The sequence below is a fragment of the Scyliorhinus canicula genome, chromosome 16, assembly GCF_902713615.1.
Source record: "Scyliorhinus canicula chromosome 16, sScyCan1.1, whole genome shotgun sequence".
Classification (NCBI taxonomy): Eukaryota; Metazoa; Chordata; class Chondrichthyes; order Carcharhiniformes; family Scyliorhinidae; genus Scyliorhinus; species Scyliorhinus canicula.
Window position 1 is genome coordinate 128,638,456 of NC_052161.1, and position 14,852 is coordinate 128,653,307.

Below are 14,852 nucleotides of genomic sequence, written 5' to 3' on the forward strand. Positions count from 1 at the left end.
TGGCATATTCATTTTTAATAACCATGCCACTTTAGAGGGAAAACTAAACCATTTGTTCATTGATGAGAACATATTTTTCTTGTCACCTTTCTCCAACCCAACAGGATTGATTAGATTATAGTTTCACAGGTGCTAATCTACATCCATACTTGCCGAAGTGGCCATTATTCAAAGGCAGAGATATCATTTAATTCGCATTCTGCATGCCCACAACCTCCGTATATAACATATTACATATATGTATGTTTGAGCAGCAATCACAGAATGGCACCCATGTACCTAATTTCCTGTCTAAATGAGATCAACTGCATTATATCAATACCACCCAAGCCAAAGTCAGTCCAATATTGAATGGGAGACCTTCATGATACACATGCCTCAGCTTGTGTAAATCTGCTGAGCCATCATCACAATTGTGCATCTTATGCAGCTACAGGTACGCACTGCAGCACAGTTTGAATATTATAAAGTTACACAGAATATACAGCACAAAAACAGGCTACTTGGCCCAACTAGTCTACTGTATGCTTCATGCCCACTCCTTTTCCTCCGATGTACTCAGCCAGTTTCCTTTTGAAAGCATCCAAGCTAGCCGCAACCACTTTTCGTAGCACCAAGTTCCACATTTTAAAACTCTTGAGTAAACAACCTTGTATTTGTGGACCCAGGTTTTAAGTTTTTCCACAAGTGGAAACACTCTCCACTTCTTCTATCTGCTTCTCCCATTTTATTTGGGGTTGGCTCATGCTGGTCGATAACCCATCTGCATCTCCTCTTGTCAGTCACCCATTCCTCTTCCTATCTTGCTATGTTTAAGTCTCTCACCATCACAATTCCAACTGGTTTTAGGCCCAGGCTTTCCTCTTCTATTTGCTGGTAGGCCCCTCTTCATTACTCATTTCATCACATATCATTTTAACAGATGACCACACCACCTCTACTTTCCTCAATGCTCCCACGATCTTCTCTGAGCCCTTAATGAGCTGGTTCCTGATTTTGTCTTCTCGTTACTCCTCACATCCATCACAGCATCCGCATCTCATTCGCATCCAGTCATTGTTCCTCCCATCATGATGTTTCTGCACTATACAAGACCAATCTCACAACTATCTTGTAGATTCTCCCATTCAGTTTCAGCGATTCTTTTCTATCACAAAACACTACATTCCAATTACTTCAACCAGAGCTAAACCATTGTTTAATTTCTGTTTCTTTACTTCCATTTCTATCACCAGGTACTTCAAACTATTCACTTTCTCCAAGTCTTCACCCAAATTCATTAAACCTCACATTGATTCTCTTCAAATTGAGAGAGCATAAATAGGGACTTTGGTCTACTGATCTTCATACCCTGTCTTTCAGTGCTTTTCTCCAGTTCTCCAGATATAAAGTAATTCTCAGCATTCCAACCACATAGCTCAATGATATCTCTAAACATCATTGACCAGGACACTTCCCGTCTCACTTGCTCAGTTACAACATCCATGGTGATCACTAAGGGGCTCATTGCCAATCATTGGTATAACCCAAGTTTGGCTTTGAAACTCATACTCCCCCACAATGCATCTTACTCTAGTCTGGCACTCCTTGTACACGTCCTGTAATGTGTACTTCTCAAGAACTCCAAGAAACTCTAGAACATCTCCAGATTACTTCCCTCGGTTCCCTGTCATAAGCCTTCCCTAAATTGATTAAGACAATCTTCACTTTGCATGAGCTTTCCCATATTTCTCCATCACGGGTCTCAAAATAAATGGCATCAGTGGCGCGACTTCCCAGCATGAATTCCAAATTACCTCCATGGATTTCCACTATTTCCTCAATCTCTGGCCAATAACTGTCTCCCATAGCTTGAAGGAATTTGTAGCTTTTGCAATCTTGAATATCTCCCATTACGTTGAATATTGCTACCAAAGGTGTTGTCTCCACGTCCTTGTGATTTTCTCTCTCATCATAACACAGTTGAGTAAATTGGTCAGGAACCCAGACCCAATATGCACCTCAGCACGTACCTCTTTTTAAAAAATAAATTTAGAGTACCCATTTCATTTTTTTCCAATTAACGGGCAATCTATCATGAGCATCTTTGGGTTGAGGGGGCAAAACCCACGTAAATACAGGGAGAATGTGCAAATTCCACACGGACAGTGACCAGAGCCGTGATCGAACCTGGGACCACGGCGCCATGAGGCAACAGTGCTAACCACTGCGCCACCATGCTGCCCCACCTCAGCAGGTATCTCAACCAGTCATGCGCTTCACCTTTTTTCATTCCTTTCAATGCTGTTCAGATTTTTTCCAGATTAATGTTTTGTCATTCCTTGATTTGCAACTGCTACTTCTACGTTTTTTGGTGTTCTTCATTCACCATCCATCTTGGCCACACCTCTGTTATATCCTCTTTCACGGAGTTTACTCCATCTACATCTTTGATCATGCATATTGTCATGCCCGATACAGCCAAGAAGAAATTCATTACACATTTTAAAATGATATATTTTGTAAATGGGCACAAGAGTTTTTAAGATGATTGACAACGCATCATATGACTTGACAGAACTGAAACTCAAGCAAATACCTAATTAAAATACAAACAATCCCAGCCATTTATGAGACTCACAAATCATTTTACAGATGAACTGTGAACAGAACAAGACCATCACATATCAGGTGACTCATCAACCTGGGCCACAGTGCCATTATCATAACACATTGAATGCCTTTAATAAATAAGACAAAGGGTAATTGGTATTGAGTAGGTCAGGGCCCTCCCAAATTTCTCAACGTGTAAAAATCTAACAACACAGAATGTGAAGAAAGACAACCCACTTCCTCTCTTGTAGAAGACCGTGAACTTGCAATTGGTCGTATGATTTAAGGCAGCCATGCTTGTTACTAGGTTTTTCTAAATTACAACAGAAACTGTTCAGATCGCAATATTCAGAATCATCTGAAAAGCCATCAAATAAGCTGCAAGACAACACAGCCAAGGTAAAGCAACTAACTTGCTCAGACTTCAAGTGCACATGAGAACCAGCCTCCTGGAAACTAAATTACAAGAAGTGCACTGCAATTAACGGAGATTACTCTCCATTTCAGGATCTCCAACAAAGGATCAATTCAACTAAGAAACTAATGGCCTGCGACAAAAGAGAATGAAATAAACAATTTATAATTGTATGATTTTCTTCTTAGTCCGTCTCCAATTTGTGTGTGGTAGTGTGAAAAAGGCATCACATCAAAACCTCCAGGACAAGTGTGTGGCAATAAATAATAAATTTTTTCTAATTCAGAAAAGCTTGTTGCTGGAATTACTTAAATTGGGACAACTACTCTGTGGGGAAGGAAATACACATGGACTCTGACATTAAAACTGTCATAATATACACCAGTATATCATGGTGCAGACACACACTGATGGACGCACACAGGGACGAATCAACATGTACAAACACTGCAGCCAATCACCAGTTAGAATACACACACTATAAAGGCAGAGGGCACCACGGTTCCTGCTCATTCTGGGTGCTGCCTCTGAGTGTAACAAGAACTCATCCAGCCCAGCACAGACTCACAACACATGCTGAGGGAATCAACTGGTTCAGACAAGGCTTAGGTCTCTAGCTTAAGTTAGCATCATTTAGACCCACAGTCATCGTGTGTTAGTTAGTTAGAAATGGTTAATAAAATTGAGTTGAACCTTCATCAGTGTTGGAAGTGTCTGTTCATCTCTCAAGTCTACACTAGCCAACACTTCATAGTACCAGGAGTTGAGGGATGCTCGCACTTCTGAGACCTACCTTTCAGTGATCTGCCTTCCACCAGTCTCGCGCCATCCTACAGAATGGACTCCGTTTGCCCGCCGCCGCCTCTCCACATTGCAGGGAATCCGGGCTCGAACTGGAAACTTTTCAAACAGCGCTTCCAGCTGTACCTCGAAGCCAGGGACCTGGAAGCTGCCTCGGACGCACGGAAGATTGCTCGCTTCCTCTTCACAGCCGGTGACCACGCTCTGCACATTTACAACTCGCTCACCTTCGATGAGGGGGAGGACAAATCGAAGTTCAAGACCATAATTCTGAAGTTCGACAGCCACTGCGCAGTCGAGGTCAACGAGAGCTTCGAGAGATACATGTTTCAGCAGCGAATTCAGGGTAAGGACGAGCCTTTCCAGTCCTCTATTATCCACCTCCGCGTCCTTGCGCAGTCCTGCAACTACGGGTCCACCTCTGACTCCATGCTCAGTGACCAGATTGTTTGCGCCAGCAGCTACTAAAAGTAAAGCAGCTCACTCTCTCTACTGCCATTAAAACCTGTGTACTTCATGAACATGCCTCCACGCGCTACTCCTGCATCCAGGCTGCTGAAACGGCGCGGCAAGCCCCTTACAAGGCAGAACGGGTCCAAATGATTAAATCTTTTCAGGCTCTGGGTCTGAACGATGGCGGCCATTTTGCGGAGTCCCACGCTTACACGCAGCGAGCGTGCTGATGTCACCGACCGCTTCGCGCAGGTGCGCGCTATGCTGGATCGCCCCACGCATGCTCGGAGGTGCGACAAACGTCCCGACGCTCTGGCGTGCGGCAACTGCGGCTCCGCCCACTTAAAGCGGCAATGTCCAGCGAAGTCCCGACGCTGCCTGCAGTGTGGAAAACAAGGCCACTACGCTGCAATGTGCAGATCTTCCATGCCTGCTGTTTTTAGGAGGTCCACCTAGCCCCATAGAGACGTCAGGGCTATCCAGCCTGCGATCAATGAACCTACTCTAGACCTTGATTCCGACTGTGCCTGCAATGACCCACAGGTCCCGCTCCAAATCGGCGTCATTACTACGAACAGGATGTCCCCCAAGCGTGGCACTGAACACGTCCACAGCATCAGCCAGGATGATGAGTGGTGTGCCACCCTTATGGTCAACTGCTCCCCTATCAGGTTCCGCCTGGACACCGGCGCTTCCGCCAATCTCATCGCGTCATCTGATTTTCGCAAGCTCTGCGTACAACCTGCTGTCCTGCCATCTGCCTGCAAATTGCTGGACTACAATGGCAATGCCATCGCCACCAGTGGCTCCTGCCACCTTGAGGTGATATATCATGCTCACGCAGTCATTCTCCCATTCTAGATTGTTGCTGCCTCAAAAGCCTACTTGCTTGGTGCGCAGGCATGCAAGCTGCTCCACTTAGTGCAGAGAGTACACTCTCTCTCTTCAAGCGATGTGTCTGCATCCTCTGACAGACTTCAGGGCGCAACTCGACTCCATCATCCAGCTATACCATGATGTTTGCGAAGGCATGGGCACGCTCCCGGACACGTATAAAATCTTACTCAAGCCCAACGCCACGCCTGTCGTTCAGGCACCTGGCAGAGTCCCAGTGCCCCTCAGGGACTGCCTCAACAACAGCTCCAGGATCTCCAGGACCAAGGAGTCATTTCTAGGGTCACGGAACCCACAGACTGGGTAAGCTCCATGGTCTGCGTCAAGAAGCCGTCCGGCGAGCTGCAGATCTGTATTGATCCTAAAGACCTAAATCAGAATATCATGCGGGAGCACTACCCGATTCCGAAACGTGAGGAGCTCAAGTCCGAGATGGCCCACGCCAAACAATCTCAAAACTGGATGCCTCGAAGGGTTTCTGGCAGATCCAACTAGATGAGTCAAGCAGGAAGCTGTGTACGTTCAACACACCCTTTGGCAGGTCCTGCTACAACCGGATGCCATTCCGCATCACTTCTGCGTCCAAAGTTTTCCACCGGATCATGGAGCAGATGATGGAGGGGATCGAAGGCGTCCAGGTATATGTCGACGACATTATTTTCTGGTCAACTACCCCGCAGGAACACATTGCCCGCCTTAAGCGTGTTTTCAGGCTCATCCACGAACACGGCCTCTGCCTCAATAGGGCCAAATGCTCCTTCGGCCAGTCGAGTATCAAGTTTCTGGGGATCACATCTCCCACCAGGGGGTGCGTCCGGACGAGGACAATATTGCAGCAATCACGTCCATGAAGACGCCAGAGGACAAGAAAGCGGTCCTCTGGTTCCTGGGTATGGTGAATTTCCTCGGGATGTTCATTCCGAATCTTGCCTCACACACCACGGCCCTCAGAGACCTGATTCGCAAAACCACAGATTTCCGATGGCTCCCTGCTCACGAGTGTGAATGGCAGGAGTTGAAGGCCAAGCTTTCCACGGCACCAGTGTTGGCCTTTTTCGACCCAACCAAAGAGACCAAAATCTCTACTGATGCCAGTCAGTCGGGGATTGGTGCCGTGCTCCTGCAACGAGACAAGGCCTCGTCATGGGCCCCCGTTGCGTATGCGTCGCGGGCGATGACTCACTCAGAGCAGCGCTATACGCAAATTGAGAAAAAATGTCTCGGCCTTCTCACTGGAGTCGTGAAGTTCCACGACTACGTCTATGGACTTCCGCAGTTCACAGTTGAAACCGACCACCGTCCCCTTGTAAATATTATCAAAAAGGACCTGAATGACATGACGCCTCGCCTCCAGCGTATCCTACTCAAGCTGCGCAGGTATGGCTTTCAACTAATCTATACCCCTGGCAAGGACCTTGCCGTTGCCCTCTCAAGGTCGATCACAACTCCGTGTGACCATGACGGCTTTATTTGCCAAATAGATGCTCAAGTTCAGCTTGCAGCCTCCCATTTGCCAGCTTCGGATGCACAACTGATGCAAATTTGCCACAAGACAGCGGCTGATCCACTTCTGCAGCGGGTGATGCGCCTAATGTCAGACGGGTGGCTCAAGGACCAATGCCCGCAATTTTACAACGTCCGCGATGACCTGGCGCAAATCCATGAAGGCCATTTAGGAATCGAGAAATGCCGCCGCAGGGCCAGAGAAGCCGTCTACTGGCCGGGCATCAATGATGACACCGCCAATGTGGTGCTCAACTGCTCTATCTGCCAGTGTTTTCAGCCCGCCCAACCACAGGAGAACCTGATGCCCTATGAGCTCGTCACATTGCCTTAGACCAAAGTGGGCATCGACTTGTTCCATGCATTGGGCAGGGACTAAATCATCATCATCGACCACTTCTCCAGTTACCCGGAGGTCATCAGGCTGCACGATCTCACATCCTCGGCTGTGATCAGGGCGTGTAAGGAGTCATTTGCCCGACATGGCATTCCGCTGACAGTCATGTCAGACAATGGCCCCTGTTTTGCGAGCCAGGAATGGGCCGGCTTCGCCCGACACTACAACTTCGAGCACGTTATGTCCCGTCCCCTATACCCCCAATCCAATGGGAAGGCGGAAAAGGGGGTCCACTTCATTAAGCGTCTCCTCAGCAAGGCCGCCGACGCCGGCTCAGATTTCCATCTTGCCCTGCTAGCCTATCGCTCCACCCCGCTCTCCACCGGCCTGTCGCCTGCTCAGCTACTAATCAACCGCACCTTCAGAACGACAGTGCCATCAATTCTTACTCCCAACCTCGATTATGTCCCCGTGCTTCACCTCATGCACATGTCTCAACTGCAGCAGAAAACTTCCGACTCACGGGCTACTGACCTGCCCGACATCCATCCACGCGACAAGGTTCGCATCCACCTCCCGGACGGTGGCTGGTCTGCGCCTGTGGTCGTTCTAAGGCAGGTGGCCCCCGCTCCTTCCTGGTCTGCTTACCGGATGGATCCATTCGGCGCCGCAACAGGCGTGCTCTTCGCCTGGTTCCAGGGTCGTCACGGGATCCTCCGACCAGCTCTTCTACTGATCCCGCCGTGGACTGTGTGGTGCTTCCGGTCACTCTGCCTGTCCCTGATGGTGCTGCAGCCCTCCCGGCTCCTGAGGTGCCAGCCATTGCCCCACCCTTGAGGCGGTCAACCAGAGTTCATCACCCACCTCAGAGACTGAACTTATGAACTATGTACACATGTGGACTCTCTGAAATGTTCTTTTTCCTATATCCTTTATTGTTACATTCGTTATCCAGTGATTTGTAAATAGATTCGTTGGTTGTTCCAGTTCATGGTAGTCATCTGCACCAGGCACCTTCCTCTGTAAATAGTCTTGCTCCCTGTATATAGCTTTGTACATATGTCTTCGCACCTCACACGTAGCTAGGTACATTCTCCACACACCCACACTATTTATTATCACATGCCTATATCAACATTTTTTTTATAAAAGGGGGGATGTCATAATATACACCAGTATATCATGGTGCAGACACACACTGATGGACACACACAGAGACCAATCAACACGTACAAACACCGCAGCCAATCACCAGTTAGAATACACACACTATAAAGGCAGAGGGCACCACGGTTCCTGCTCATTCTGTGTGCTGCCTCTGAGTGTAACAAGAACTCATCCAGCCCAGCACAGACTCACAACACATGCTGAGCGAATCAACTGGTTCAGACAAGGCTTAGGTCTCCAGTTTAAGTTAGCATCATTTAGACCCACAATCATCGTGTGTTAGTTAGTTAGAAATAGTTAATACAATTGAGTTGAACCTTCATCAGTGTTGGAAGTGTCTGTTCATCTCTCAAGTCTACACTAGCCAACACTTCAAAAACGTGCTGATCGTAGACAATAATATACGCCTATCTTTAGGGGCGGCTATTCTGAATCTACCTTTTTAGCATCCAGACTTTCAAATATTTCTTCCATTCCCAGGGATCTTTCTCTGGCAAATACTTTCTTCATTTTCCTTTTTGTACTGTTCTTTACGTTCTTTGAGCCCTTCTTGTTTATACTTCTTCAAAAATTCCTTTTCTTTACAGTACTGCGTTTTCATTCCACCACCAAGTTTATTTTCCAGCCCTTCTCCTCCCTGATGATTTCTCATGAATATGGTTTGCTATTTTTCCTATTCAAATCTGCCACTAAGTTTCATCAGTCTTCCATGGTGTTTGTCATAACTTCTATTTGTCTTTGCTGTCTGGACCATGAGTGCTATTTTTATTTATGTCAACCATCATTTGGATTTAGTGGGTGGTCATAGAGCTGGGTGCCCCCACTCACCCCATTTATCCATTTCTTGGTAACAGCACTGATACACGTTTTATTTCCCCTGCACCAGTGGCTAGGTTAATATTTTATTCACATCGGGCGGCACGGTGGCTAGCACTGCTGCCTCACAGCGTCGAGGACACGGGTTCGATCCCAGCCCTGGGTCACTGTCCGTGTGGAGTTTGCACATTCTTCCCGTGTCTACATGGGTCGCACCCCCACAACCCAAAAGATGTGCAGGGTAGGTGCGCCACGTTAAATTGGAAAAAAAGAATTGGGTAGTTTAAATTTAGACATCTACTTTGTCTAATCCAGTCATAATTTTGAAGACCCCCATAAAGTAAACTCCAAATCTTCTTGTTTCTAAATAAAAAAGTGCCATGTTCAAATCATTCTACGGAGCTGTAATTTTTCTGTCCTAATAACACCTTTGTAATTTTTTTAATATACTGATTCTCCATTAAATCTGTAGCTTTCTTATTGCATGGAGGCCTGAACGGTGCACAGTATTCAAGTCCAACCTGACCAGAGTCCAATAACCCAAAGATGTGCAGGGTAGGTGGCTAAATTGCCTCTTAATAAAAAAAAAAGAACCATTGTCTCAAGCTACCCTTCGGGGTTTTGAGACACTCGCAAGTAACATCAGTGGGGTTCTTTTTTTTTTAAAATTTAGAGTACCCAATTCATTTTTTCCTATTAAGGGGCAATTTAGCGTGGACAATCCACCTAGCGTGCACATCTTTGGGTCGTGGGGGCGAAACCCACGCAAACACGGGAAGAATGAGCAAACTCCACACGGACAGTGACCCAGAGCCGGGATCCAACCTGGGACCTCGGCGCCGTGAGGCAGCAGGGCTAACCCACGTGCTGCCCTTTCAGTGGAGTGAGACCACACAGACACAGGGAGAATGTGCAAACTCCACATGGATAGTGACCCAGGGCCGGGGTCGACCCCTGGTCCGGTGGCATGAGGCAGCAGTACTAACCGGTGCGCCACCAGGGCCTACTTTGACACTGGTTCTTAGCAGTGTATATTTGTTTGGAATAATGCAAAGAATAACGTACAACCCAGTGAGGAACCAGACCAATTGTGTGAACAATTAAAAGGGAATATTTATTTAAGAAAGAAAATACAAAAGACTAATATACACTGTGGCATATTAATAACTAAACATACCGTGTTATCTGAAGTTAACTCTTGTTCCCAAAATATACCCACATTCCCTGAACTCAAGTGACACCCCTTTTCCCAAGCAACATCCAAATTTAGTAACTATCAGTCAAATCCAGATAATTGCTACCACAAAAGAGCTTCAATGATCAAGTCTGGAAAAACATCTCTTCCTGGCTCAGCAAAGGCACAAAACTGTGTCTTTTGAAGGAGAATATCTGCAATCAGCTGTGGCCCTAAATGTTATATAGAACAGACCTCCGTGGCTCGGATCATGATGGAGCTGGTCTGTCTATGACTGTTGGACAGAGAAGTAGCCTGCTTCCCCTTGAGGGGGCTAGCAGTTATACTGTTCAGTTTCTTTGATATCCCATCCTGTGGATTCGGCTGTCGACATCTCTCAAATTCCTTGCCTTTAGAAGTTATCATTTTTATAGTCCCATTGATCTCTGATAAAGTTTCAGGTTTGGTCATTTGCATTTCAATGGCTCTTGAAGCCTGCTATTCTTGTTACATGCCAAATTGCATCTCATTATTTCTCTCGGCGACTGCTAATCTTGTAATTTGTCCGTTATTTTGTTTTCAAGTCCACTGTTAACCTTGGTAATTTCCCAAATTCTCAATACTTCAATATTACTCAGTCTTGTCTGTCCCAACAGTTTTCACTGGTTAGTAAGGGACACATTGTTTGGTGGGTTAATTTGGTGGATGATGCCGGAGACATAACGGGATACTTCAGGTGCACAGAAGACTGGAGCTTACGATGCACTTGCAACTGCAATGGTTAGCGACGATGGTGGGGTGAGTTATTTGGTGGAGAACAAAAACAGCTGAAGTTACCTTGGCTGGAGAGACTGTTTTTGCGAGGGATGGGATTTTGATGGATAGGGATGACATTAGAGGGAGAGCATCGGAAGGATAGAATGGCATGGGATGGAAAGAGTGGATGAGATGGTGGAATTGATCAAGTAGGGCAAAATGGCAGTATAACATTTTGATACAAACTATTCAAATGCTATCCTTTGCGCTAATATTGAGGATTCACTATATTTGAATGAAAAGGTTTTAGAAAAGCTGGCAAGTATATTAAAAGAATACATCAGCACCAACTTTATCAACAAAGATGAGAAAAGTCTATACCCTCCAAAGTTTGTACACCGTCTATCAGCACCAATTTTATGGATAATGATGATAAAAGTATGTACACTCCAGAGTTTGTACACTGGCTAACTCTAACTCCAATGCTCATGCAACCGCACAAACATTGGCTCAAGGTAGGAGCAATTATAATGCTATGCAACATGAAAAATCCGAACAATCCGGAAAAAGGACTTTGTCATAGGGTAAGATTGGTGGTTAGGAAGTTGTTTACCTGGATGATAGATCATAGAATCCCTACAGTGCAGAAAGAGGCCATTCGGCCCATCAGGTCTGCACTGACCCTCTGAAAGAGACCCCTATCTAGGCCCACCCCAGCCCCATAACCCCACCCAACCTGCATATCTTTTGGACACTAAGGGGCAATTTTAACACGGCCAATCAACCAAACCTGCACATCTTTGGACTATGGGAGGAAACCGGTGCAGCAGGAGGAAACCCACGCAGACTTAAGGAGAAAACTCCACACAGTCACCTGAGGCCAGAATTGAACCTGGGCCCCTGGCGCTGAGGCAGCAGTGCTAACCACTGTGCCACCATGCCATTGAAATTATAAGAGGCAAATGTCAATGAAATTATATTTATTCCTTGAATAACATTAAGCCCATATGCCTTTTCAAATCAGGATCAAACCGTTCCCAATTAGGACTTGGAAAACAGCCATAAAGTTAAAATGAGAGAAAGAAAGTTTAATCGGAGGTGGATTTTGAGGTAGTTTCCAAAAATCTTTGAGAGGCCAGAAGTTTAGGAAGAGAGCTCTGCTCCCAAACATGAGAAGGCATGAGGATCCACAGAAGAACGGAGTATTTACAGGGAACTATAGGACTGAATGGATTACAAAGATAGTTCGGACAAAACCACACCGATTTATACTTGATGATTTGAAATTTAGAACTGAATAGCGTGCCACAGTAAATCAGCAAGGATGTGGGTAATGAATGAGCAGCACATTGTGCAGGACACTACACATGCACAAGAGCTCTGGAGAACATGGAAGTTTATGGATGGGGGGCCAGCAACGGCAATGTTGGGAGTCATCTGGATATGAAAACAGCAGATAAGGGTTTGAGCAGCAGAATGGAGGAACTCAGTTAAAGGTTGTGGGGGGGGGGGGAAAGAACACACAGCAATAATTTAGTGATAATGCTTTGCTGATGGCCAGGATGCAGGGTTTAAAACAGGTGGAGGTAAAAGTACTTTAAGCTAACAAATAGTTTAGTTCAAATCAAGAACAAGGCTGGCTGAAGTGGCACAGGCAATCGCAAGGGAACAAAGTTTCTAGGAGGCGATGATATCCATCATAGTTAAAAGGATCAAAATCTGGGCTATACCAGGGCAATGACATAGATGGGACACATTTGCTACGAATAAAGTATTGAAGGCAGAAGTGAAGAAGCATGTATCAGACTGACAGGACTATCATGGCAGGTCTAAAGCAAGGAGCTGGGAATTTGTAATCAGGTTTGAGAACACACAGGAGAGCAATACTTGAGATTAATATTTGATGATGATTTGAAAAGGGAAAAATTAATCATCCACTTAAGACTGTCCATGGCCAATAAAGAAAGACCCACGTACTCAAGATTGATGCATTGAAAAAGCTTTCCTACTCCGGCTGTCATTGTCGCATTTTATTCGGAAGCCCTGTGAACAGCATCTCAAACACACTATTTTTGTACACAGCAATAACTTAATAATCTTTATTAATAATCTTTATTGTCACAAGTAGGCTTGCATTAACACTGCAATGAAGTTACTGTGAAAATCCCCTAGTCGCCACATTCCGGCGCCTGTTCGGGTGCACAGAGGGAAAATTCAGACTGTCCAAATTACATAACAAGCACATCTTTCGGGACTTGTGGGAGGAAACCGGAGCGCAAACCACACAAACACAGGGAGAACGTGCAGACTCCGCACAGACTGTGACCCAAGCCGGGAATCGAACCTGGGATCCTTGAGCTGTGAAGCAACAGTGCTAACCACTGTGCTACTGTGCCATCCAATTAGAGTAATTAACTTAATTAGAGTTAGTCATTCATAGTGTCAGAACATCACTTCCAACTGCATCGGCATGATATTTTCTGCCTGTCAATGATCTGTCCATGAAATCCCACTAAGTATCAATGAGGGCAAAGTTACACAAAGATTTGCACTGTATTCTTGCATGCATAAACTGGAGAAAGGTGACTCAAATCAATTCAACTTAGTTTACAGTTAGAAGGGTATGTTTAACCCCACAGTTTTTACGACAAATTTGAACCAATCTCCCAAAGATTAAACAAATGGGTGACATACACGAGGTCACATCGGCTTCCAGATTTCTTTACACATTATTTAGACTGTCGGCCAATCAAGCACAATGCAATTTTGTACTGGTTGCCACAGCAAGATAAATCAGCTACATCATGCACTTTTATTCAACATAGGACAAATATCATTACTTTGAGCTCTTATGCTTAAATGTATATTTTGTGAACAGGCAAACATCAAGCTCTATGAGGTGCAAAATAGTATAGTAGACTTGCAATCCAGATGACACGAGTACAAGTCACTAAATCTTCTTTAAAATCTGGACACCATCAAAAACAAAGCTGTTGGATGTTGTAAAAAAAAACAACTGGTTCGCTATTGTCCTTGAACTACTTTGTCCAGTTTGGCCTCTGACTCCCATCCAACACCACATGTTCAACTCTTAATTGCCCTCCAAGGTGGCCGAGCAAGCCAATAAATTATATCAAACAGTTACAAAGAATTGCAGAGGTTCAACAAGTGGTCCACCACTACCTTCGCAAGGGCAATAAATCCTGGCTGTGCCAACCACAGCCGCAGAGAGTATTTATTTTAAAAGGTCACCATATTTCACTAATTTTCCAATGAAACATATTTTCAAAAATATACTTACTATTCTCTCCAGGGCAGGGCATGCCTGGTTTTTCAGGAATGCTGGGAAATACTGCGTAAATGAGAAAATAACAAATTTTAAAAATAAGCATAAAGAAAACAAATCAACTGCAGCGCATTTTGTAAAAATAAAACTATTGTTCGCTTTCTCATTTAGTTTTGCCTATAATTGGAAATTTGCCCTCATATTAATGGCAATTAAGTTTGTAATATTCTATGGATTGATTTTATGGCTGCAATCAATTCCTGAACTTGCACTGTCCATTACGCAAACCAGGTGAAACTGAAATGCATTATTTTATCAAATATCTGCATACTGTCAGGTGTATATCATCAAAACCATTTGAGAACTGTTGGCAAATGCAATGTGATAGAGAAGCTACATATTCATTTAAAACCTTAAATGGATGAAGTATCTGTATAGACATCTGATACAACTCAGAAAACAATGCATGTTTCCAAGTAAACAGTAAAACCAAACTAAAAATAGTGGGGACACACCGCAAGTCTGTCTGCATCTGTTGAAATCAGAAAATTAACATGATGGCTATATAATGGAACTGAAAGAACAAGGTGGAAAAATCTATCAATGTAGTCAGGAAGGATGCAGGAGGAAAATACATACGCATTAGTATACCTTTCAT

The 14,852-nt window shown here is 45.0% G+C and overlaps 1 protein-coding gene across 2 annotated transcripts in view; it reads right to left on the reverse strand.

Annotated features, from left to right (window-relative positions):
* The window catches only part of prkcz (protein kinase C, zeta), a 643,052-nt gene that overhangs the window by 530,140 nt on the left and 98,060 nt on the right, over positions 1-14,852 (reverse strand). For both annotated transcript variants that reach the window (XM_038773788.1, XM_038773787.1), the window contains exon 4: positions 14,210-14,260. In XM_038773788.1, the coding sequence (XP_038629716.1) occupies positions 14,210-14,260 (51 nt within the window). The remainder of the gene's footprint in view (positions 1-14,209; positions 14,261-14,852) is intronic.